The sequence below is a fragment of the Babylonia areolata genome, chromosome 2 (assembly GCF_041734735.1).
Source record: "Babylonia areolata isolate BAREFJ2019XMU chromosome 2, ASM4173473v1, whole genome shotgun sequence".
Classification (NCBI taxonomy): domain Eukaryota; kingdom Metazoa; phylum Mollusca; class Gastropoda; order Neogastropoda; family Buccinidae; genus Babylonia; species Babylonia areolata.
In genome coordinates this window covers 36,115,304-36,138,578 of record NC_134877.1, presented here as the reverse complement: position 1 = coordinate 36,138,578, position 23,275 = coordinate 36,115,304, and the positions used below count along the sequence as shown (strand labels likewise).

Genomic DNA, 23,275 nt, shown 5'->3' with positions numbered 1-23,275 from the left:
AGTTCGTCAGTAAGCCATTCAGTAAACCAGTCAGTCAGTGAGCCAGTTTGTCAGTCAGTCGGTCAGTCGATCGGTCAGTCTTTCAGTCGGTCAGTAAGCCAGCCAGCCAGTCGCTCAATAAGCCAGGCTGTCGGTCAACCAGCTTGTCAGTCAGCCAGCAGATCAGCTAACCAGTCAGCCAGCCAGCCAGTCAGTCAATCAGTTGTTCTGAAAGTCAATCAATCAGCTGGTCAGTGACAGTGGAAAATAACATAAAACATTTTTTTTTATTAAGATTTCCATAAAACACATTGGACCTGATGTATAAACTCATTACTTCTCAATAGTAATATGATAAGGCCCGCTTCACCAAATACACAGTTACAATATTCTTTATATAGACATATATACATACACAAAAGATAAAATTTTGTAACATCATCATTTCCAAATGGTACTACTTCCAAGTTTGATTTGAATTAACATTTGAGCAGCTACTGAATCTGTCTCAGATTTTGAGAAATTACACGTCACTGATCGTAACAACACGTTAGATCTTTGTTTCGTCGGACCAATCGCTACGTCAGATTTTTAAATGTCGGACTACTGTCACGTCGGATTAATGATCCACCGCACTTATGACACGTCGGACAATTGACATTTCGGACAATCGAGATGACACCAACAGTCTGTTACTATGGCGAAACGTCTGCATACATTTGTTAGCTGCTTTTGTTATGAAGTGGATAAGCGTTCAAGTCATGGAAAAGACAGGAATATGTTGAAGTTCAACAAATACGAACGTGTACCTACGAGTTCTTTGAATAGTAGTGAAATGCAGATCTGATGTCGTTGAGACTGTCTAACACAAACCAGCACATGCTTTCAACAGATCCGTACAAAATCGTTATACTGAAGGTGAACATAAAAATATAATTTTGGAAGAACACGCGTGTAGTTTAGTTGCAATAAAAAGGTTGTGTTTTTGTTAGGAGATTGCTAAAAATTGTGTGTGTGTGCGAGCGTGCGTGAAGTGTTTGTTACGATCTATCGAAGCTGGATAACCGTGATGAAAATATGGGAAGTTTGAAGCTTATGTCAGAGAATGCGTCAATCCAGCGATCATGATTGCCGGGAATAATCATCGGATATATTGTTCCCAAAAATGTGCTTGGCGATTTTGTTACGATTCATCGAATCTGGAAAGTCGTGACGAAGACAGATAATGATTAAACGTTGATAGATCTGTATTGCTATCTGGAAACAATAAACTGCTGATTGATGTGGGGTGCTCCAGATGATACTGTTCACTTTCCAGAGCACAACTGTTTGACGAAAAGCGTTTCACATGGTGAGCTAAAGAATGATTTGGATTGATAGATTACGTAGAGACCTCTTCCCTTCCTCTCCACCTGCGTTTTCGGTTTCGTTCCTGCAGATTTTAAATCAGCAGGAATCACACGTGAGCTGTTAACTGATGAAGGCTTCGCCTCTTGTAATCAGTCAACTTGTTTATTTTCTTCGTTTTTTGGTTGTTGTTGTTGTTTGTTTGTTTTTTGTTGTTTTTTTGTTTGTTTGTTTGTTTTTGTTTGTTTGTTTGTTTGTTTTTGTTTGTTTTTGTTTTTTCCTTCTTTTGTTTTTTAAGACACAAAGAAATCTGTTCGGAACGTGTAGCGTCTATTGTAAATCTTGTTAATAAAACATTTTAATTTGGGAAGCGGTTGGCCAGACTTGGAAAGAGCTGAGTGCTAAGAGTTGACGAAGCGAAAGAGTTTCCGTTCGAAAGGAAAATGTGTCATGATTATACCCATATAATGACGACTTACTCCCACCCACATAGGACAAAAGAACGCGTTCGTGGGAAGTAGATTGGAGAGGCCGGGGGCGTGGAGGGGTGGGTTGGGGTGGGGGGAGGCGGCGCCAGTTCGGAGCCACGCTGGCAAATTAGCAAAACGTAGCAAGTGACCATTGTTTTGAGTCAATAACCAGCGCGCTCGAGTGGTCGCATCATCAGTCACTGGAACGCGAGGTTGATTACTGGTTGTGGCGAAGCCGACGTGATTCCGGAAATCCAAATATGCCTGCAAAACAAATCAAAGAGTGGCACCAGATGTGTTGTGCTTCAGCCAGACCGCAATCTCCACTGACTCTGGCTGGCTCACAAATGAACTATTTTCTTCGGCAGGCGGGATTTAACGCAGGGATGATTTATCAGCATCATCACCATCATCATCGTCATCACCATCATCACTTTTGCCTCTTGAGTGAAGATTTCTGTCGGTTTCTGTCGGCCTACCTCCGCCCACCTTTTATGCAAGATCTGCTCTTGATTAAAAAAAAAAATAAAAAAAAAAAGAAAAGAAGAAAAGTACGTAAAAGGCAAATTATATACATAAACAGGAAAGAAAAATGGGGAGTGGGCGCGCTTGTGAATCCCCGCGCACCTACACACGCATGCACGCTGACACAAGCGTACAAACGCCCCCCCCCCCCCCCCCCACACACACACACACAGACAGACAGAGAGAGAAAGAGAGAGAGAAAGAGAACACTGAACACTGAATGATTTTAATGACTTAGGCCAACAGCCACTATCATAATAGCTGCAAACAAAACACATTTCTGACTAGATTCGACAGCAAGATATAACTCTTAGACATGGATGGTAGAGAGAGAGCGAGAGAGAGAGAGGGAGAGAGGTACATAACGCACATGCTGCAATTTGCATTCTCGCAACCACCAACGCCCAACCCAACGATTTCACTCGGCTTACCGCTGGGCCAACAACAAAGGGAGAGCTGTATGATGGGCCAACAACAAAGAGAGAACTGTATGATGGGCCAACAACAAAGGGAGAGCTGTATGATGGGCCAACAACAAAGGGAGAGCTGTATGATGGGCCAACAACAAAGAGAGAGCTGTATGATGGGCCAACAACAAAGGGAGAGCTGTATGATGGGCCAACAACAAAGGGAGAGCTGTATGATGGGCCAACAACAAAGGGAGAGCTGTATGATGGGCCAACAACAAAGAGAGAACTGTATGATCAATGGTTTCTCCACTGAGCTGGGAACTCATTTTCAGTTTCGTCTTCTGTGAAGGACTGCAGCTCTCAATCCAGGAGGCAAGATTGCACTGACTGTTTTTGATACAGCCTCGGTGGATACTTCAGCTTTGGGGACCATCTTAACAATTGTCCCAAAGCCCTATTGTCCCGAGAGAGTGGCGGTGTAAATTTGGGCAAGACACTCTCCACTGTGATTGAATTCTAGCCCAGATAGTCGGGACAGCAGTTGCCTCCTCTGCCGTTATGGGGTTGTATTCAAGACAAAAATCACTTTGCCTCGTAGTAAGATACCTTTGACAAGGTAGGATCTGCGGATACAATTTACTTAGAAGGTACAGTCATGTTCGTATTCATGACATGCACGGTGCACCCTGACAGCTTTCCCATCATCTATATTTAGAAATCCGTGGGATACCCTTCTGCTCATGCACTTTTATTTCTCTCCACTTCCCTGTTTTCCCTTGACAACATCTCGCAGGTACAATGGTCTCATGAATGCTCTGGGGCCATATTCAAGAGGCCATCATGCCTGTGGGTAAATGTGTACCTGTGGGTAATCTACCTGAGTCAAGGCAAACTGCTCGAGGGTTAGCAATATCCTGTATTCAGGAACACAAACCCGCGGGTCTACAAACCGGAAGGCAACCCTTACTATCTGCCAAGGGTGACTGCCCACAGAGTTAAATATGGCGGATCCTTTTGTTGCACTGCTTTTGTTTAGGGAAAACAGGCGTGCTTTGCGGATAGCACGTGTTTTGCGAACTCTCTCGACAATGCTCTGAATTGTGGTGCGGTAAGAAGTAAATCTGAGAGCATGCGCAGAAGAGAATCACCGGGATTTTTTATTTTTTTTTTTATCACAGATGATGGGTTAGCTGCCTGAGCGCACTTAACCTTTACGTTAAACTGTACCTGAGGGTCTCTACCATGTCCAGGTAACTTGCCTGAAGGCAAAATGAATTTTGTCTTGAATACAGCTGACAGACCTGACCACATCACACATTGCTGTCTGTCTGCTTTGCTCTCAGAGGACAAACCCCTGGTGCTGTTTCTGGACTCCCTGGACCAGCTGTCTGGGGCGGAAGGTGCCCACCAGCTGACCTGGTTCCCTGTGCAGCTCCCGCAGCACGTCAAGGTCATCGCCTCCACGCTGGCTGACTACTATGGTCTGCTGGACACCCTCAAAGTGCTGCTGGATGACGACCGCTGCTTCATTCAGGTACAGTTTGTGTGTGGGTGTGGGTTGAGGGGGGGGGGGATGGATAGTTGTGGGTGAGTGTATGGGATTGGTGCGGGGGTGAGGTGGGGTGTTTACTATAACATCATCATCATCGTCATCACTATCGTCATCCCCAAAATCATCCACTACTTTTACTTCCTGCTGCTGATATAACTACATATTCTTCTTATTTTTCTTTTTCTTCTTCTTCTTACTACTACTACTACTACTACTACTGTTACTGCTACCAGAACATCATCATCATCATCATCATCATTACTATCGTCATCCCCAATATCATGATCCACCACTTCTACCTCCTGCTGCTGCTGCTACTGCATATTCTTCTTCTTCTTCTTACTACCACGACTACTACTTCTTCTTTTTTATTCCTCCTCCTCCTGCTCCTCCCCTTCCTCCTTCTCCTCCTCCTATTACTACTACTACTACTACTACTACTACTACTACTACTGTATCACCTCTCCACCTGCCTTGTCTTGCCTTGCCTTGGGGTGCAGGTGCTGCCTCTGGGGGAGAACCTGAGCTCCACCATCCTGCAGGCTTGGCTGAAGAACGCCAAGCGGGACGTGACGACCGCCCAGTGGGCCGTGGTGAACAAGGCCTTCTCCAAGTGCAGTTTCCCGCTCTTTGTCAAGCTGGTCTTTGATGAGATCTGTCGCTGGCGCTCCTACACCAAGCCCTGCTACACCGTGCTGGCGTCTACCATCCACGAGACCATCCTCCACCTGTTTGACCGCATTGAGACACAGCACGGTGAGTGAGTGAGGGAGGGAGGGAAGTTGGTGTGTGGGTGGGTGTGGATATTTGTGAGGATGGGTGAAGGCGGGGTGCATGGAGAGAGAGAGAGAGAGAGAGAGAGTGTGTGTGTGTGTGTTTGCGTGTGTGTGTGTGTGTGTGTGTGTGTGTGTGTGTGTGTCTGTGTGTGTGTAAGTGTGTGTGTGTGCGTGCGTGCGTGTGTGTGTGTGTGTGTGTGTGTGTAACCTACACCAAACACAGTGCTGACTTCCACCATCCATGAGACCGTACTGCCTCCCTTTGACCGTATTGAGACAGTACGGTGAGTGAAGGTTGTTTTTTGTTGTTGGGTTTTTTTTTTGATAAATATTTTATACGAGTTTAACATTTAATACATACAGACGGACATACAAAACCAACATCTGGAATCAACAATATTTGCCACTGTGCACCACCTAAACTGCAAATCAGGAAAATGACACAACACTGTCAGGGGGCAAAAGGAAACGAGGCAGATAACAAAAGATGTGGGCAGACACGATCACTGAGTAGACAGAGGATTTTTGCCGAGAGTCATGCGTTCAGCAGTCCAGTGCCCCACGACCGAACATACAGTTCTGTCATTGCTACTGTGTGCACATGTCAAATGATCGGTATAAGAGCAAGCCCGGCGCTTCCTTTTTTTGGGGAAGTGTCTGGGTTTGTTCCAATGTACCTTTTATTTACCTGTGTGCTAGCTGAATTGGCAGCGTAAGTAGCACTGGCTTGAAGCTGGGTTTAGTTCCAATGTACCTTTTATTTACCTGTGTGCTAGCTGAATTGGTAGCGTAAGCAGCATTGGCTTGAAGTTATGTACCTTGTGTGTGGAGAGAGTTACCACTCTTTACTATTTGTTACACAGAAAGGATGTTTGCTGAAAGTCATGCGTTCAGCAGCGTCCCATACGACCAGTCCAGGTTTGGGGACCAGTGACAGTGACTCTCTCTATGACGGCAGGCAAAACGCTGGTGTCGCACGCCCTGGCCTACATCACGGCCTCCAAGGACGGCGTGTCAGAGCCTGAGCTGGAGGATCTCCTGTCCCTGGACGACAAGGTCCTGAACGACGTCTACCAGTACCACCTGCCCCCCGTGCGCCGCATCCCTCCACTCCTGTGGACCCGCATCCGCACCGACCTGCCCAAGTACCTCAGCGAGAGGGAGGCTGGGGGCGTGATTGTCATCGGCTGGTGAGTGTGTGAGGAGGAAGTGTGTGTGTGTGTGTGTGTGTGTGTGTGTGTGTGTGTGTGTGTGTTGGGGAGTGGAGTTGAGTTAACAAGACTGCTTGAGTTATCGGGTGGTGAGTGTGTGTGGGTTTTTGTTGTTGTTATTGTTGTTTGTTTGTTTGTTTCTTGGTTGTTTTTGTTTTGTTTTTGTTGTTGTTGTTTTGGGAGGACCGGAGGGGAGGGGGGTGAACAGACTGCGTGGTTATCAGATGGTGAGTGCGTAGGGCGGTTGTGGTTGGGGGAGGGGTGCGGAGGGGGCTTAAAAGACTGCGTGGTTGTTATGTGATGATGAGTGTGTGAGGGTGGAGGGGTTAACAGACTGTGTGGCTGCTATGGGGGGGCGGGGGGGGGGGGGGGTGAGTGTGTGAGGGTGGAGGGGCTAACAGACTGTGTGGCTGCTGTCGGGTGGTGAGTGTGTGAGGGTGGGGGGGCTAACAGACTGTGTGGCTGCTGTCGGGTGGTGAGGATGTTCGGGGGGGTGGGGGGGGGGGGGGGGGGGGTGGGGGGGGGGGGGGCTAACAGACTCTGTGGCTGCTATCGGGTGGTGAGTGTGCGAGGGTGGAGGGGTTAACAGTCTGTGTGGCTGCTATCGGGTGGTGAGTGTGTGATGGAGGGGTTACATCCTTCATTTTTTTCACATTTAGATGTAAGTAGTTTCCTCTGCACCAGGGAGAAATAGTTGGACTTGATCAAAGTACACAGCATCATAATTTGACAAATCAACTAGGGTCGAGTCATCAGACCGCTTAGTCAACGGAGCTGTGTCTGAGCCAGTGCAGTGATTTCTATTTGGTGTGAACAGTACGGGTGACAGGACTGTACCTTGTGGGGCACCAGTGGAAGTTGTATTCACAGAAGACAGAGCTTGTTGGAAACGGACCAAGAAGAAAACTGTTTACCTATAAGATTAGCCTTGGACTGATGTTAAATGAAAGCAGCTTAGGTGCCATGAGATGTGGCTGAATTGTGTGTAATGTAGATGAAAAGTCAATAGATAAAATTCGAAGCATGGAAATTGGTTTCTGCAGGTGAGTGCATTCATGGTGCAAAAGGGTAAGTGTGGCATCAGTAGTACTAAGACTGGATCTATGTGCGAAATGGTATTGATGATAGTTGTGTCTGATAAAATGTGTTTCAGGATGCGTTCCAAACATAATTATCATGACAATATCAGGGCGATGGGGCGGTAGTCATTTAAAAATACAGGGTTTTTGTTCTTTGGCACTGATCTGATCACCGAATGCTTCAACAAATTAGTAACACGACAATCCTACAGGGACCATGTGAACAGACCACTGAACACATCACATAACTGTGAGGCATGTCAATGACATGTAGAATAGGACAAACGGTGCTTAGAGCCTCGCCGATCACAAAGGCCATCTCATTGCTATCGCCACGTTTATACCTACCACAAGTCAAGGGGGGGGGGGAGTCACCGCTGCTTTTTAATTAAAAAAAACAAAAAACAAAAAACAAACAAACTTCCATAGTTTAAAACCTTCAAATCTGATTAAAAATGTTCACTTCTTTCAAGAAGTCCATCAGCGTCCAAGGAGGGACATCACGAAACAAAGTCTTCAGAGAAACCGCCGTGTAATGTCTATGTCTAACGTCATGCAGATCCCAACAGTCAAGGAGCACGTGTTTCACGGTGAGAGGCTCATCACAGGGAATACATCGAGGGGCCTCTTCCCCCTTCAACAACTAAGAATGGGTATAAAAAAAATAAATATAAAAAAAGTGTGCCCCGCACGCAGTCTGCACAGCACAGACTGCTCCTTTCTGTTCTTCACCACCGATGGGAGGGTCTCTTTCAGGTCTGGACGGATTTGGAACAGCTTGTTGTCCGTCTGGGTGTTCCACTCCTCTTGCCAAAGATCCCTAATGTAAGTGTTCACCTTCTGCTTCATGTCTGCGTATGGTACGAAGGATCTCGATAATTCTTCCTTTATACTCGATGCAACACAGCATCAAGGAACATTCCTTGGGAGTGGAGGCCCCGCGGTAAAGCATCCGCCTAGGAAGCAAGATAATCTGAACGTGCGGGTTCGAATCCCTCACTCGAAGGAATTTTCTCCCTCTCCATTAGACAGTGCGTGGTGGTCTGGACGCTAGCCGCTCAGATGAGACGATACAGCGAGGTTCCGTATGAAGCGTACACTTACCGCATGTAAAAGAACCACGGCAACAAAATAACAGTCTCTGACACTTTTTTGGGGAAAAATATATTTCTACATTTAAACAAATATACTCGCAGACAAAAATAAAAGGTGGCGCTGCACTGTGGCAATACACTCTCTCCCCGGGGAGACCAGCCCGAATTTTATACGGAGAAATCTGTTGAAATAAAACTCATACAGAGCAGTTCAGTACAGTACAGTACAGTGCAGCACAGAACAATACACAGTACAATACAATGCAGTGCAACGCAGTACACTACAGTGCAGTACAGTACAATGTAATTTAATACATGCAATACAGTACAATATAATACAATACAATACAACACAATACAAAAAGCAAAAGTGAGCGTGAATGATAATTTTCCCTTCGCTGTTTACACTCTAACCCCATCAAAGGTACCACCGGCAGTTCCTGGACGCCGCCAAAGAGAGGTACTTCCGGAACCTGAACTTTCTCAGCTCCATGCACTCCCACATCGCCGACTACTTCCTGGGCCTGTGGGGAGGGGGCACCCCTAAACCCTTTGAGTACTCGGAGCTCCAGAGACAGCGCTTCCATCTGGAGGACACCAAAGGGGAGGCTGACAGAAAGGTGAACAGTTTCTTTTCTTTTTTTATTGTGGACAGAATATCTTGATTTTTTTTTTTTTTTTTTTTTTTTTTTTTTTTTTTACTCTTTCTGTAGATTTTTGATTTTGTTTACTCTTTCTGTAGATTTTTGTTTTGTTTTACCCCCGAAAGCGGAGTATGGCTGCCTACATGGTAGGGTAAAAACGTTCATATGCGTAAAAGCCCACTCGTGTACATTCCAGAAAACGTGGGAGTTGCAGCCCACGAACGCAGAAGAAGAAGAAGTTTTTTGTTTGTTTGCTTGTTTTTTAAGGTGAAAATGTTTGAAGGCCCCATTGTCTTTTACGAATATCGGGTCAGTGAATTCACATCCGCTGTATTCAGGGCTCGGCATAGGAAGGCGGGACCCAAATTTCTCCTACCGCCGTTTTGACCTTTTCTAAACCAGTCAGGTCAGATTTCACACTTTGGGTATGGCGGGGGAGGGGGGGGGGGGGGGTTGCAAGAGGGGGGGGGGGGGTTGTGAGGGACAGCGGAGTAAAGTGCCTTTCTCAAGGACAGGACATAACACCAGGCCGAACTGAAGACGGCCTCGAACCTTGATCACCGTTGAATACTGGATCAGAAGTCCAAGGCCTGTGCGATTCAGCCACTCCGCCTCCTGCGGCGCCTCTTACTGTCGGAATATCTTGCTTTTTTTTTTAACCTGTGTGCAAATTGAATAATAATAAATAATAATAATAATGGTATTCATATAGCGCTGAATCTTGTGCACAGACAAATCAAAGCGCTTTCGCACCAGTCATTCTCACGCACGCATAACTCTAAAACTGGAGAAACTGAAGACAAGGGAGAGGCAGGGAAGGGAGGCTATTTTGGGAAGAGGTGGGTTTTAATGCCAGACTTGAAAGAGCTGAGACGGAAGCGCTGGCTTGAAAATCAAGAGTGAGGGGCACATTTCGGTTGAAGACCTACCTGTTGGTTGTACAGTACTGTTTTGTGTTGTTTGATTGGCGCAACCAATCTCATTTATATCTGCCCCCCACCCCTCACCACCCACCACCCTCACCATCCACCTCCAAATCAGACCTGTGGTCTGTGGCCATAAGCCCAGAGGAATCGGCTTTCACGCCTTTGCGATTGTGGTTGTTGGTGTAGTTTTATGGTTGTCGTTGTTGCTGTTATTGCTGTTGTTTCTGTTGTCATTGAGGTCGTGGTCGATGCATGCTGTTTTGTTCTGATGTTGATTGTTATCTTGACTTTTTCTTTTGGTCTGGTTGCTAGTGTTTTCGTATTGTTGTATATGCTATACTATTTCAACTGCTGTTCAAGCTGTCATGATTGTCTTATTCAACACATAATTTATGTCGTAAATACCAGTATCAGGTGTTTTGTTTGTGGTCTGTCAGCAGTGGTAATACACAAGCGTGCGTTGGCTCACGGTTTGAATAATCTCATCAGCAAACTCTCCGGAGCTTAGTTCCAGAGAACATCCACCGTCGTGTGAAAACACATCACGGAATTTTCCCAGAAAACATGATTGCGTTATCCTTTTACTCTGGCCTGCACCTGCCCCGACACTTCACCACCCCCCTCCCCTCACACACACACACGCCCCTTCATTAGTAAGCTGATGACAATCAAAGCCTTGGAGAGAGCCTCCCCTAACTGACCTCAGGGAAATAAGCACACGGTTGTGCGTGGGAAGTGATGAGGGTTCGTTAAAATGTCTAGAGAACTATAGGGGGTGAGTAGAAGGCCTGCAGTCGTTTGGGCTCGAGGGAAATTCGTTGGGAAAATGCACACTGGAATCGCCTTAATCGCCACAGTCGCTGGCATAAAATGTCAGATACTGGAAGGGGTAATTTATTCATGGTCACGTGGTTGTTGTTGACGCTCCTGCTGCGTTGCGTGGCGAGGGTAAGGACCCCTGAGTCTTGTGTGATAGACTGGGTATGTGTCAGTGCCCTGCCAGGAGCCAGCTGCATTGCTCGGACGGAAGAGCCTAGTATGGTCGTAACCCGCTACTAACTGTGTGCAGTATGGAACTGACCAATGGCGTAGTTCGGTCAAAGTAGGCATTTAGTCACGTGTAACTGTCAAAAACTTAGAACCAAGCAATGCAACTCGCTCCTACGTATGTAACTGTGTTCTAAAATGAACTGGGTTTTTGGGTTTGTTTGTTGTTGTTTTTTTTCGGGGGAGGGGGGACTGTTCGGGGGGGGGGGGGGGGTGTTGGAGTAGCTGTTTTACATATTCAGATGGTGTTTTTGACACATGCATCAGCTATGAAGACGCTGCTAGTCAACTTTGCTGAGCGATTTCCTCAAAACCGCGGAAGCTCAAAAAACAACAACAAAACCCATTAAACTGTAAGTGCTACGAACAAACATACCACGAATCGTAAAGTAATTTTATAAAGGTCAAATAGACACGTTTTCGACCAACAGTTTCTTCTTTGTTTCTGTTATGAAGTAATTAATATCAGTGAATCACAAAGAAAAATAATCCCCGGTCAGAATCTGACACACAGTAAGTTGAGATGGCCACATGAACGTGACAACGTAATCAAGCAAAAGCCGACGTGAGAAATATTGCTCACTGGTATGTAAAAACAACAACAAACAAACAACAACAACAACAACAAGCAAACAAACAAACATTGAATTTAGCTGGTCATATTTCTCTTCTTCTTCTTCTCCATTCGTGGGTTGCAACTCCCACGTTCACTCGCATGTACACGAGTGGGCTTTTACGTGCATGACCGTTTTTACCCCGCCATGTAGGCAGCCATACTCCGCTTTCGGGGGTGTGCATGCTGGGTATGTTCTTGTTTCCATAACCCACCGAACGCTGACATGGATTACAGGATCTTTAACGTGCGAATTAGATCTTCTGCATGAGTTTACACACGAAGGGGGTTCAGGCACTAAGCAGGTCTGCACATATGTTGACCTGGGAATATTTCAATTCCATCGATTGATTTGGCTGCTAATATTGTATATCGATCTCCCGATCATTACGTAACTGACCGATGATGCCGTTAAACGCATGACTGCCGCTGACGAGTTTTCTCGTCAACGAGGGACTGTCTGAAGATATGGCGATATTCAATGCGTTCTGCATGATTCCCAACAATTTGTAACATCAGTCGCTGAGGTCATAATTCTTTAAGTACCGCTCTGTGGTGGGTTTGCGTGTAGAAATTTCCTTTTTCTGTTAGTATGGCGGACGACGTTTCCACACAGTGCCCTGGTACTCAACTCTTGGGCGATTTTTGTTTGTTTGTTTCTTTCTTTCTTTCTTTGTTCTTTGCAATGTTGTTGTTGTTTTTGTTATGTTTTCTTTTGCTTTTATGTTTTTCTCACTATACACCCCCATCTCCACGTCCAATCCCTGAACCATTCTTAACATCCATTGTACGAGTATGTATGCATGTCTAAAAAAAAAAAAAAAAAAAAAGGAAGGAATGTGTGAGTGTCTAAATGACCTTGTAGTGAACAGGCGACAGACCAGTGAGAAGTCGTTAAAACCCTTTCACCGCCAATGTCACATTTCAGCACCACCTAGGTTGAGCACCCATGTCACTGAAATGCGATCAGATCATGGTTCTGTTATCCACGAACCAACTGCTCTTAATTTTCAGTGGTAAGATAGGCCCTAGTTTTAAACACATCACAGGGGAGTCCCCAGCTTTTCGTAGACACCATCTTTTCTATGTTAAGAGCACAAGGGAATTCTGCACTATGAATTGACTGGCGGTGTGACAGTGTTGGTGTTTTCACCCTCTTTAAGGTTCCCCAGCAGCAACACGAGTTCCTGAACTCGGAGGGTCAGGTGATCCGCTACAACCTGAGGAAACTGAGTGAGATGCCATACCACCTCGTGCGTTCACACCGCTTCGACGACTTCTATGAACAGGTGAGGGTTTTATCCGTGCATTGACATGAATACTTGGTGTCTGTCCTCGGTCAGAGTCTAGGCACTAAGCGCTAAGCCTTTTAGGAACAGGTGAGAATTTTATTGATTGATACGGATACCTATAATAAATAGCATCTGTCCTTTATCGGTCAGAGACTAAGCTTTAAGCGCTTTTGCAAAGACTGAATCACTTGCACAGGAGGTTGCCTGACTGAGGGAGCTGCTTAAGGCGTTCGTCATTCGTTTCCTGTGTCATTCAATCAGACCCAATGCAAAATGCAATGTAATGCAATGCAATACAATACAACTCAACTCAAAACATCACAACACAACACAACTCAACCAACACAATATGATGCAATGCAATGCACATGCAGATGCAAAGAAAGACACTACATTCCACAATAACATCATCAGGTCGTCTTCAACTACGAGTTTCTGCACGCCAAGCTGGCCTCCATGCCTCTGACGTCCGTCCTGGGAGACTTGGAGGACCTCCTGGAGCACGTCTACGACAAGGATGTGCGCCTCATCGCCGATGCCATCCGCCTCTCCGGCTCCATCCTGAGCCACTACCCCGACATGCTGGGCCCCCAGATCACCGGGAGGCTGCTGCCCTACTACTGCCAGAACCCCAAGATCCGCTCCCTCATCCAGCAGTGCGACTCGGATGGGTTGAGGCACTGTGCTTTCGTCTCCGCTTACCACTGTCTGCACACCCCGAGCGGTCCTTTGCAGTACTCGTTGGAAGGTTAAAAAAAAATTTAAAAAATGGGGGGGTGGGGGGGGGTGTGGAGGGAAGGGGGCATGGGGGGGGGGGGAGGGGTTGAAGAGAGAAGGGGGTAGGATTTGTTTCGTTATGTTTGTGGATGGGGTGTAGTGGTGAGTCAGGTTGGGAGGGGGTGTTTGCGTGAGGGGTTTGAGGTGGGTGTGGGGGTGGATGTGTGTATGCGTGTGTCAGTGTGCGTAATTGTGTGTAAGCATGTGTGTGTGTGCGTGTGTGCGTGTGTGTGTGTGTGTGTGTGTGTGTGTGTTCATTCTTTCTTTTGTTTAAGGTGTATCCACGATTGTGTTTTTTTTAGGCGAAAGTCCACCCCCTTCTCTCCTTCCCATGCCTCGTGTCATCACCGCTTTTCCAGTTCCTCTCTTCCCAATTTGAATAGTAACACACACCAAAAAAAAAAAAGAAAGAAAAAAAAAGAAAAGCAGCAACAAAAAAGAAGAAAATAAACTAATTAGAAAGTTGGTCTGAACTATTTCTAACACGCGTTGATTGTCATATAAAACGTTTCCAAAAGATGGAACTGCAGTGTGTGTGTGTGTGTGTGTGTGTGTGTGTGTGTGTGTGTGTTGTGTGTGTGTTTGTTGTGTGTGTGTGTGTTAATGTGTGTGTATGCTAGTGTGTGTGTGTGTGTGTGTGTGTGTGTGTGTGTGTGTGTGTGTGTGCGTGTGTGTGTGTGTGTGTGTGTGTGTTTGTTGTGTGTGTTTGTTGTGTGTGTTGTGTGTGTGTGTGTTTGTTGTGTGTGTTGTGTGTGTGTGTGTACACTAGTGTGTGTGGTGTGTGTGTGTCTTTGTGTGTATGTATGTGTGTGTGTGTGTGTGTGTGTGTGTGTGTGTGTTAGTGTGTGTGTGTGTGTTAGTGTAGGTTAGTGTGTTGTGTGTGTGTGTGTGTGTGTGTGTGTGTGTGTTAGTGTGTGAGTGTGTTATTGTGTGTATGTGTGTTAGTGTGTGTGTGTGTGTGGATGTGTGTGTGTGCGTGTGTGTGTGTGTGTTTTGTGTGTTTGTGTGTGTGTGTGTGTGTGTTAATGTGTGCTGTGTGCGTGTGTGCGCGCGCGCGCGCGCGCGCGCGTGTGTGTGTGTGTGTGTGTGTATGTGTGTGTGTGGCTTGTGTGCATAAAGAAAAAAAAGAAAAAAAAGAAAAACCTTTTTTCACCCTGCAGGTCACCAGTTTGCACCGTTCGGCATCGCCACGACGCGGGACGGTCGGAGCCTGGTGTCTGTGTCCAACAAGATGATGGTGTGGGACCTCCACACGGGGGACGTGGCCCAGGCCATCACCCCTGGCGTCAAGGGCATCCTGCAGAACCTCCTCATCTCCCCCAACGACAAGTATGCAGCCGGCTTCACTACGGACAGTCAGGTATTAAAAAAAAAAGTGGAAAGGTGAAATGGGTGTTTTCACTTATACTTGATGAGATATGATTGATGTTTTTTTTTTTCGTTGTGGCATATTCGCAGTAATTCACCTATACACGAGTGGGCTATTACGTGTGTGATCATCTTTACCCACGCCAATGTAGCTGGCCAAAATCTGTTTTCGGGGATGTGCGTGCCTGCTGGGTGTGTATATGTTTCTATAACCCACCGAATGTTGACATGGATAATCGGATCTTCAACATACGTGTTTGATCTTCCGCATGGGTATACATACACAGAGGTTTCAGACACTAGCAGGTGTGCATATAATGAAATGAAATATGTTGACCTGCGGAGATCTGCAAAGTCTCCACCCATAATTAACCCATGCGCGACGAAACATGGAGTCGATCGAACTCGGGGAAACTCGGTGGACGAGTAACTCCAGCCGCTGTAAAATAGTCGGCCTCTACGCCACAGTTGATTAATCAAAATACATTTTTCTCTCCACTTTGCTAAGGTTCTGGTGGTTCAGCTGAGGACCGGAGATACGACGGTCATCACGCCATCCTTGGAGAAGGGGGACCACATCCGCGGAGCCACTGTGACCAACGGCCAGGTGGTGGCGTGGAGCGGTCAGGGCTGGCAGGTGTTCTCCATCGACGGGCAGTTCCTGTCCAGACACCAGTCGGAACACAGGATGCCAGTTGTAGACGTGTTGGTGGACCCAGAAGAGGAAGGCAAGAGTTGGGTTTGTTTTGTTTTGTTTTTGTTTTTTGTTGTCGTTGTTGTTTGTTGTTGTTTGTTTGTTTGTTTTGTTTTGTTTTGTTTGTTTGTTTCTCCAGGTATTGTGATGAAATGAAAATGATGATGGTGATTCTACTCCTCCTGCTGCTGCTCCTCCTCCTCCTCTTCCTACTCCTCCTCCTCCTCTTCTTACTCCTCCTCCTACTACTACTACTAATAATGATGATAATAAAAGAAAAGAATAGCGAATCTCTTGGTGCCGTTTTGTCCCCAAATGGGTTGAGTTTTATTTTCTTATTATTGCTTTTTTAACCCCTTGACTGCAGAACCTTCCTGAAAGGAGATCACTGTGGCTTAAGCTTGAACTGCAGTAACACTGTTTTGTGTGTGTACTTATTAATGATGACACTGAGTTTTGCTGAACAAAAAAGCAATGCAGTCCAATGAGGAAGAAATCCAAATACATAGAGAATGACGACTGACATCCTGAGCCTGAAAGCTTTGATCTTAGTAAAGTGACAGTGACAGCATTCGCTGCCGAGCAAATTATTTGTCAGCAGCAGTCAAGCGGTTAATAAATAGATTTTTGGAATCCTTGTCATGTAAGTCTGTATTGACTTTGAACATATTTTACATCATTTAATCTTCAGAGTATATTTTATTGTAAAGCGCGGCTAGACCCATCTAAGATGGAGATATTACACTATATAAGCCTGCATTTTAGTAGTAATAGTAGGAGGAGGAGTATCATCATTATTTTTCCTTCCTGAAGGCAAGAGCTTCCTGGTGGTGAAGACGAGCGCCGATGAGGACAACGACATGGCCCTGGAGGTGCAGGACGGGTCCGTGGAGCCCTTCCACTTCCACAGCGCCATCGCCGTGGCCGGATCCCGCCGTCTCCTGTACACGTGCATCGAGATCAGCGACAACAACGTGGCCGTGTACAAACTGGAGGGCGCCGCCTGGAAGTACGACCGCACCTTGGGGGAGAACCCCGACCCCGTGTTCGCCCTGAAGCTGTCCGCTGACGAGCACTACCTGGTGGCCACCGTGGCCCTGGGCTACAAGCTGTGGGACGTGCACACCGACAAGATGAGGGAGCTGAAGCTGCCCCCCGGGATTAGGAACATCCCCGTCAAGACGCAGATGAGCAGTCCTCTCGTCTTCACCAAGGTTTGGGCAGCTCTGTGTGTGTGTGTGTGTGTGTGTGTGTTCTTCAGTTTTACGTCTATTCACTAGAAGTGCTATTAGACGGTGCACACACACACACACACACACACACACACACACACACACACACACACACACACACACACACACACACACATATATATATATATATATATATATATGTGTGTGTGTGTGTGTGTGTGTGTGTGTGTTTTCTCTCCCCTCCACGGTATATGTACATGTGGAAACTGACGTATATCATAAGGACAGGATTTTGTGTAATATTTTCTTGTTGTCATTTTTAGTATCTATAAATGCGATTTACTATAGCATGTTCCAAATGAAATACTGTTTAATCTGAAACAAACCGACTTATGGGAAATCTTAGGGTTTTTTTATTTATCATATTCAATGATAACAGTCTTAAACTAATGTTCTCTTATGCTGTAAGTAAGCATTTTGGTGAGTGGCCTAAGCGGTCGATTTACAGGGCTAGTGGCAGCGAGATGTGTCATGGCAACACAGGAGAGAATGGCACAGAGCAAGGGTGGAACAGAAACAGATCAGACCAAACCAAGAAAGACTTTATGATAGAAAGCCGCTCAAGAATACTTTCCTTTGGTGCATAGTATTAAAGTGAATAAATGAATAGGAAAACAACCTGGAAAAAAATGCATTTCATGTAGTGATGACTGTTTGCACGCTGGTTTTTCCTCCAAATGGAATACTTTAAAAAGAAAATGCTACATTGTTGTAGTCATTCCTCTTATAACAAATTCATCACCTTCAAAACAGCGAGGCCTGGCCAGTGTTGGTGCGAATCTCAGATATCTGCTCCGTTATCTTGTGGAGTGTACTTGCACGCCTCGACTCAGATTGAAGTAATCAGTTACATCAGGCTTACGCTAGGAAGATGTAGATTAACTGCAATTATAACGAGCCCATAATGTTACATTATGGTGTGAAACTGTTGTCAGGGCAACCAGTTCGTGGTGGCCGGCGTGCGCAAGAACCTGTACGTGTGGGACGTGAAGCAGGGCAACATGGTTAAGACACTGGACGCTCACTTCGGCAGAATCATCGCCATGGACTCCGTCACCGTAGGTTGCAACGTGGTCATCTCCTCCTCCATGGACAAGACCATCAAGGTGTGGAACTTCGACAAGATCCTGGAGGACGTGCACCCCCTGGACCGCATGGAGCGGCCCATCGAGACCGTGCACCTGGCCGCCAGCTCCCCGCTCTGCGTGGCCACCACGCGCAACCAGACGTCGGTCTGGGACCTGCAGACGGGCCGCATGGTCAAGATGTTCGTGGGCAGCTCGCGCAGCAACATCGTATCGCAGGCTTTCATCAGCAGCGACGGAACTCACGTGCTGACGGCCGAGTCCTCCAACCTGGTGGTGTGGGAGATGAGCAGGACCAGTCCCGTGAAGACGGTGCCCCTGGGCGACATCCAGCAGATCTTGCTGACTGACGAGGACACACGCGTGCTGGTGATCGGCAAGGGTGCCGCTCCTGCCAACAACAACAACAAAGGCTGGTGCTGCTGTCTGACTCTGCCCGACTGCCAGGAACTGTACAGGTTTGACTACAACTTCGCGCGGTTTGTGCCGGCCGTGCTGACTCGAGACGGCCATTTCCTGGCCGTGCCAGGGGCCGACAAGAGCGGTGACGTGCTGGGCGTGTACCACGCCAAGTCGGGGTCGCTGCTGTACAACCTGCAGCTCAAGTACAACAACTACCGCGAGTGTCGCAGCGTGGTGGCCATGCAGCGAGACCCCAACCAGGTGGCTATCATCGACGACGACAAGGGCAACATCCTGGACCTGAAGAAGAAAACCATGGTGCGCTCCGTGCCCCGCTGGAACGGCATGACCACCCGTGACGGCAAGAGAGGCCTCTTCGCGCCGGCCAGGGGCGGGCTGGAGATCATAGATCTGAAGATGGGCAGGACCATCAAGACGTTGATCCCGCGCGTGGCGGAAGGCGTGTTCAGCGTCAAGGTGTTCTTCACCTCCAACGACAAGTACGTGGTCTACTATCACAGCGGTCACCGCACCATCCGCCTGTTCCGGGTCAGTGACGGCAAGATGCTAGCCAACTTCAAGGCTTCCGCAGAGGTGAAGACCATGGTCAGCAGCCCCGCGGGCACGGCAGTTGTGTTCGGAGCGGTGGACGGCTCCCTCACCACTCTGGCCATCGTGGACCCGGGGGACGAAGGCCACACCCAGATCCTGAACGACTTGCCCAGCCGTTCTTTGGGGGCCGCCTCCTCTCTGCACGCCGGGGGAGAGAAGCCGGCCAACGGCCAGGCCATGTCGGCCAAAAACGTGGTCGGTACGGCCATGCAGGTGGCTAGATTTGTGGCCAAGACCCGGGGAGCACCCAAGTCCAGAGCGTGCGTGGTTTCATGAACTGGAGGAAATGGTTTCTTCACCATGATGGCAAAGCTAGACTGCCTGGTTATCTTAGGCTTTTGATGCAGTAGCTAAGTCCAGAGGAGCGCGTGGTTTCATGAACTGGAGGAAATGTTTTCTTCATCATGATGGGGAAGCTGGACTGCCTGGTTATATGAGGCTTATTGATGCTTCTCCACCCGTGTAGTCTCCAAATGTCCGGTGTTTGCTTAGGACCGGGTAAAATGGTTTAATTTTGATGGCTGGCTAGCCTGCCTGGTCATCTAAAGGCCTCTGTTAATCCTCCATTTAGTCAGTCCGGTGCTTTCTTCCATTTTGAAGTTCATAGACACAAAGCTGCTTACGAAAACATAGAGGATAGCTGTCAATGGCCGTAGGCAAGTTTGTCGACCTTCACATTAGACATGGCTTTCATGTGGGTTTTTCCCCTTCAGCTGGTAAAATAGTTTGAAACTGTCATGATTACATGTGAACTGTTTTGTACATTCCTGTGCTTTTCTGTGCACATATTTTGATGTATGCTATATACATATTTCTGTAATATATATGTGTAAAGGATTTTTTTCTCCAAGAAAATCAAAACGAAACACTCGATCGTGTTCATTTCTTCTGACGAAAAACCGGTTCGGCGTTTGTCGAGAGGTCCTGATGCTGTAATCAAAGAACGCCTGTCGTTATCATTACACATGCGGATTTGTAAGCGCTTGCTTGAGCTCTGTATGTAGACAGATATATCTATGCTGATATTCACTGACTCGCAATCCGGATGTAGCTCACAAACATTATTTTCCTGTTGTGTCGGCGCTTCTCCGTTGAGATCTCAATGTTGCTCTTTTAACAGTATGTTTCAAAGTCACGAACCCGAGGCTTCCTTTTGCTTTTGTTTGAATGCGCATCGGAGTATTTGTGTGTGTGTGTGTGTGTGTGTGTGTGTGTGTGTGTGTTTGTGTGTGTGTGTGTGTGTTTGTGTGTGTGTGTGTGTGGTGTGTGTGTGTGTGTGTGTGTGTGCTGGTGTGCATCCTGTGTGTTACTTGCGTACTATGCGTTATTAATTTTGTATACAAGAAATAAGTCTATATTATTGAGTAGCATGGTGTTTCAAAAATCATGGGCTCATCATATGGTTTGACTTTGCCGTTTAGTTGTTTGTAACATAAAGTTTTGTTTTTGTTTTTGTTTTTTTGTGGGGGTTTTTGTCACAACAGATTTCTCTGTGTGAAATTCGGGCTGCTCTTCCCAAGGAGAGCGCGTTGCTATATGACAGCGCCACCCTTTTTTCTGCTTGCAGTTTTCCTATCGAAGTGGATTTTTCTGCTGAATTTTGCCAGGGACAACCCTTTTGTTGCCGTGGGTTCTTTTACGTGCGCTAAATGCATGCTGCACACAGGACCTCAGTTTATCGTCTCATCGGAATGACTAAGATCCTGGATCACAGCAAGGCATCATCAATGATATACCAATAGTAAATATACTGCGTGTCACCTGAAACAATACTGCACTTTTTATCCTTCTTAACAAGATCTGATGAATGTATTATCCGCATTGGTCTTGAAAGAATTGAATAAAACAAGGCAACAAAATAGCATACTTAGGAAAAGCCAAGCAAACTTAGCACTTAAAATCGCTTACGCGATCCAGACCTGATTTCTGTAGCTTTCACATACATTCGCTGTGTTCTCCTATCAACATCTGTTAAAAAACGTCTCGTGTTCTCCAGCGCTGAAATCGACCCCATCCTTTCAAGAGTGCGCTGACAATCATCTTCTGAATTTCTTTTTCTTTTTTTTTTTCTCTTTTTTTCATAACTGTTGCTCTCTTTACGAACATGATGCCTGCTTTGTCTGGTCCCTCGTGCCGGAAAATAAGCCACTCAAACTGGATGAACGTTTCTTCTAGCTTCACGTTGGGTTATTAGGTTTGCGATAACATTGTTATCAACTGATGGAAAAAAACGTATCAGAACAGAACTGGAAGATCATATTCTGTCCCTTGCGTCTTTGTGTTTTTAATTGCGTTAACTCTTTTCACCGTTTTCTTCAGCATGATGCTCCAGAGGGCCACAGAAGACCTTGATGACGAGAACGGTATCTAGATGCCATGCCGCACTGATGGCAGTCTGTTCAACATCAGGCACCTATAGGCCCAAACCAAGACACAGGAGCAACTCATCCATAAGCTTCTCTTCGCTGATGATGCTGCCCTCGTTGCGGACACAGACAACTCTACCGCGCATAACATCCTGCTTTGCAGATGCTACCGAGATCTTCAGACTGGAAGTCAGCCTGAAAAAGACGGAAGATCTCCATCAGCCTGCACCACAAGATGATGAATGCCGTCCTAACATCATCATCTCAGAGTCAGAGCTGGAGACAGTCCACCAGTTCAGCTACGTAGGGTGCACTTTATCATCAGACGCCAAAATCCACAAAGAAATTGACAACAGATTTGTAAAGGCAAACAACGCTTTCGGCAGACTCCACGAAGGAAGCCTTGGACAAAAAGCAACTGAAGAAAGGCGCAAACTGTGACAAAGGTCACCGTGTACAGAGCCGTTGTTCTGACCACCCTCCCCCATGGCGCCGAGTCGTGGATCACTTATCGTCATCACCTGCGACGTATTGAACGTTCCCACCAACACTGCCTCCGCACCATCTTCAACTTCAGCCCTAGCGATTTTGTCACCTACACAGAAGTTCTCGAACAAGCGCAGAGGTCACCAGCATCGCGGCCATGCTGTTGAAGAAGCAACTGCGCTGGGCTGGACGTTTTCTAGATGGAATACCACCGCTTACCCAAAATTGTGCCGTACAGGGACCTGGAAACCGTCACAGAGCAGCACCAGATAAAGAGGTACAAAGACTCCTCACAGAAATCCCTCATCGCCTTATACACCGACCATCGACAATGGTCCATTCTAGCTGCAGATCGTGCGACCTGGCAACACACCATCCGCCAATCTGTCACCTCTTACACACGCAAATCCTTTCTGGAGGGAAAAAAACAGAAAAGTGGAAAACTCGTGACGTCTTGGCAAAGACCCAGACTTTGCATTGCAGCCGCTGCGGACGGACCTGTCTGTCCCGAGCTGGCCTCGTCCGTCCCCAGAGCCTGCGGCAACTGGGGACCACCCCCTTCCTAAATCTTTGTTCTTAAAGCCAGGCCATGAGTGAGTGAGTTCTTTTCCCCCCAACCCACCCCGAGACTTTTTTCAAAGACTTTTCTTTTTCTTTTTTTTTCTTTTTTTTTTTCGTCGCAGCAAATATACCCCCTACCCCCACGCACACTCAGTCACACAGAGACACACGCAGACTATCTAGTCTGATACACACACACACACACACACACACACACACACACACACACACACCAATGTGAAGACTGCACATGCTCATAAACGTAGGCATACAGGCGTGTTCGTGCTCCCGTACAGGCAGACACCCAAACGTCGCAAACATTCACAGAGATACGCGCTGTGGGACAGTAACAGATGCACAGACAGACAATCAAAGACAGAGAAATCAGCCAGTCTACATGATTTGATACATTTCAATCTTTACTCAAAACGAAACAAAAAACGCAAACAAAAACCAAAAAACAACATCACAGATGTCACTGTTTACACAACAGTCGCAAAAAGACAAAAGTATTTATTTGTTGTCATTCTGTAAACGGGGGAAGCTACACTGCATTTTGTCTACTTTGTAATAAATTGGTCTTATTCAATGTAGGGGAATACTGGCTCGTTTCCAGGCGCACCACGACGACTTTAAAATGTAAAATTATCTTACCCCACACATTCATTCTAAATTGTATGCAACACACCTACGATTTTGAACAAAT

General features: G+C 46.7%; 1 protein-coding gene across 1 annotated transcript in view; it reads left to right on the top strand.

Moving 5' to 3' along the window:
- Positions 1-20,266, top strand: part of LOC143300733 (NACHT and WD repeat domain-containing protein 2-like) — a 93,454-nt gene extending 73,188 nt beyond the window's left edge. The window contains exons 11-20 of the mRNA XM_076614625.1: positions 4,075-4,265; positions 4,784-5,039; positions 6,018-6,249; positions 8,868-9,063; positions 12,837-12,962; positions 13,380-13,713; positions 14,903-15,102; positions 15,619-15,844; positions 16,618-17,018; positions 17,993-20,266. Of these exons, the coding sequence (XP_076470740.1) occupies positions 4,075-4,265; positions 4,784-5,039; positions 6,018-6,249; positions 8,868-9,063; positions 12,837-12,962; positions 13,380-13,713; positions 14,903-15,102; positions 15,619-15,844; positions 16,618-17,018; positions 17,993-19,432 (3,602 nt within the window). The 3' untranslated portion in view covers positions 19,433-20,266. The remainder of the gene's footprint in view (positions 1-4,074; positions 4,266-4,783; positions 5,040-6,017; positions 6,250-8,867; positions 9,064-12,836; positions 12,963-13,379; positions 13,714-14,902; positions 15,103-15,618; positions 15,845-16,617; positions 17,019-17,992) is intronic.
- Positions 20,267-23,275: the final 3,009 nt, after the last annotated feature.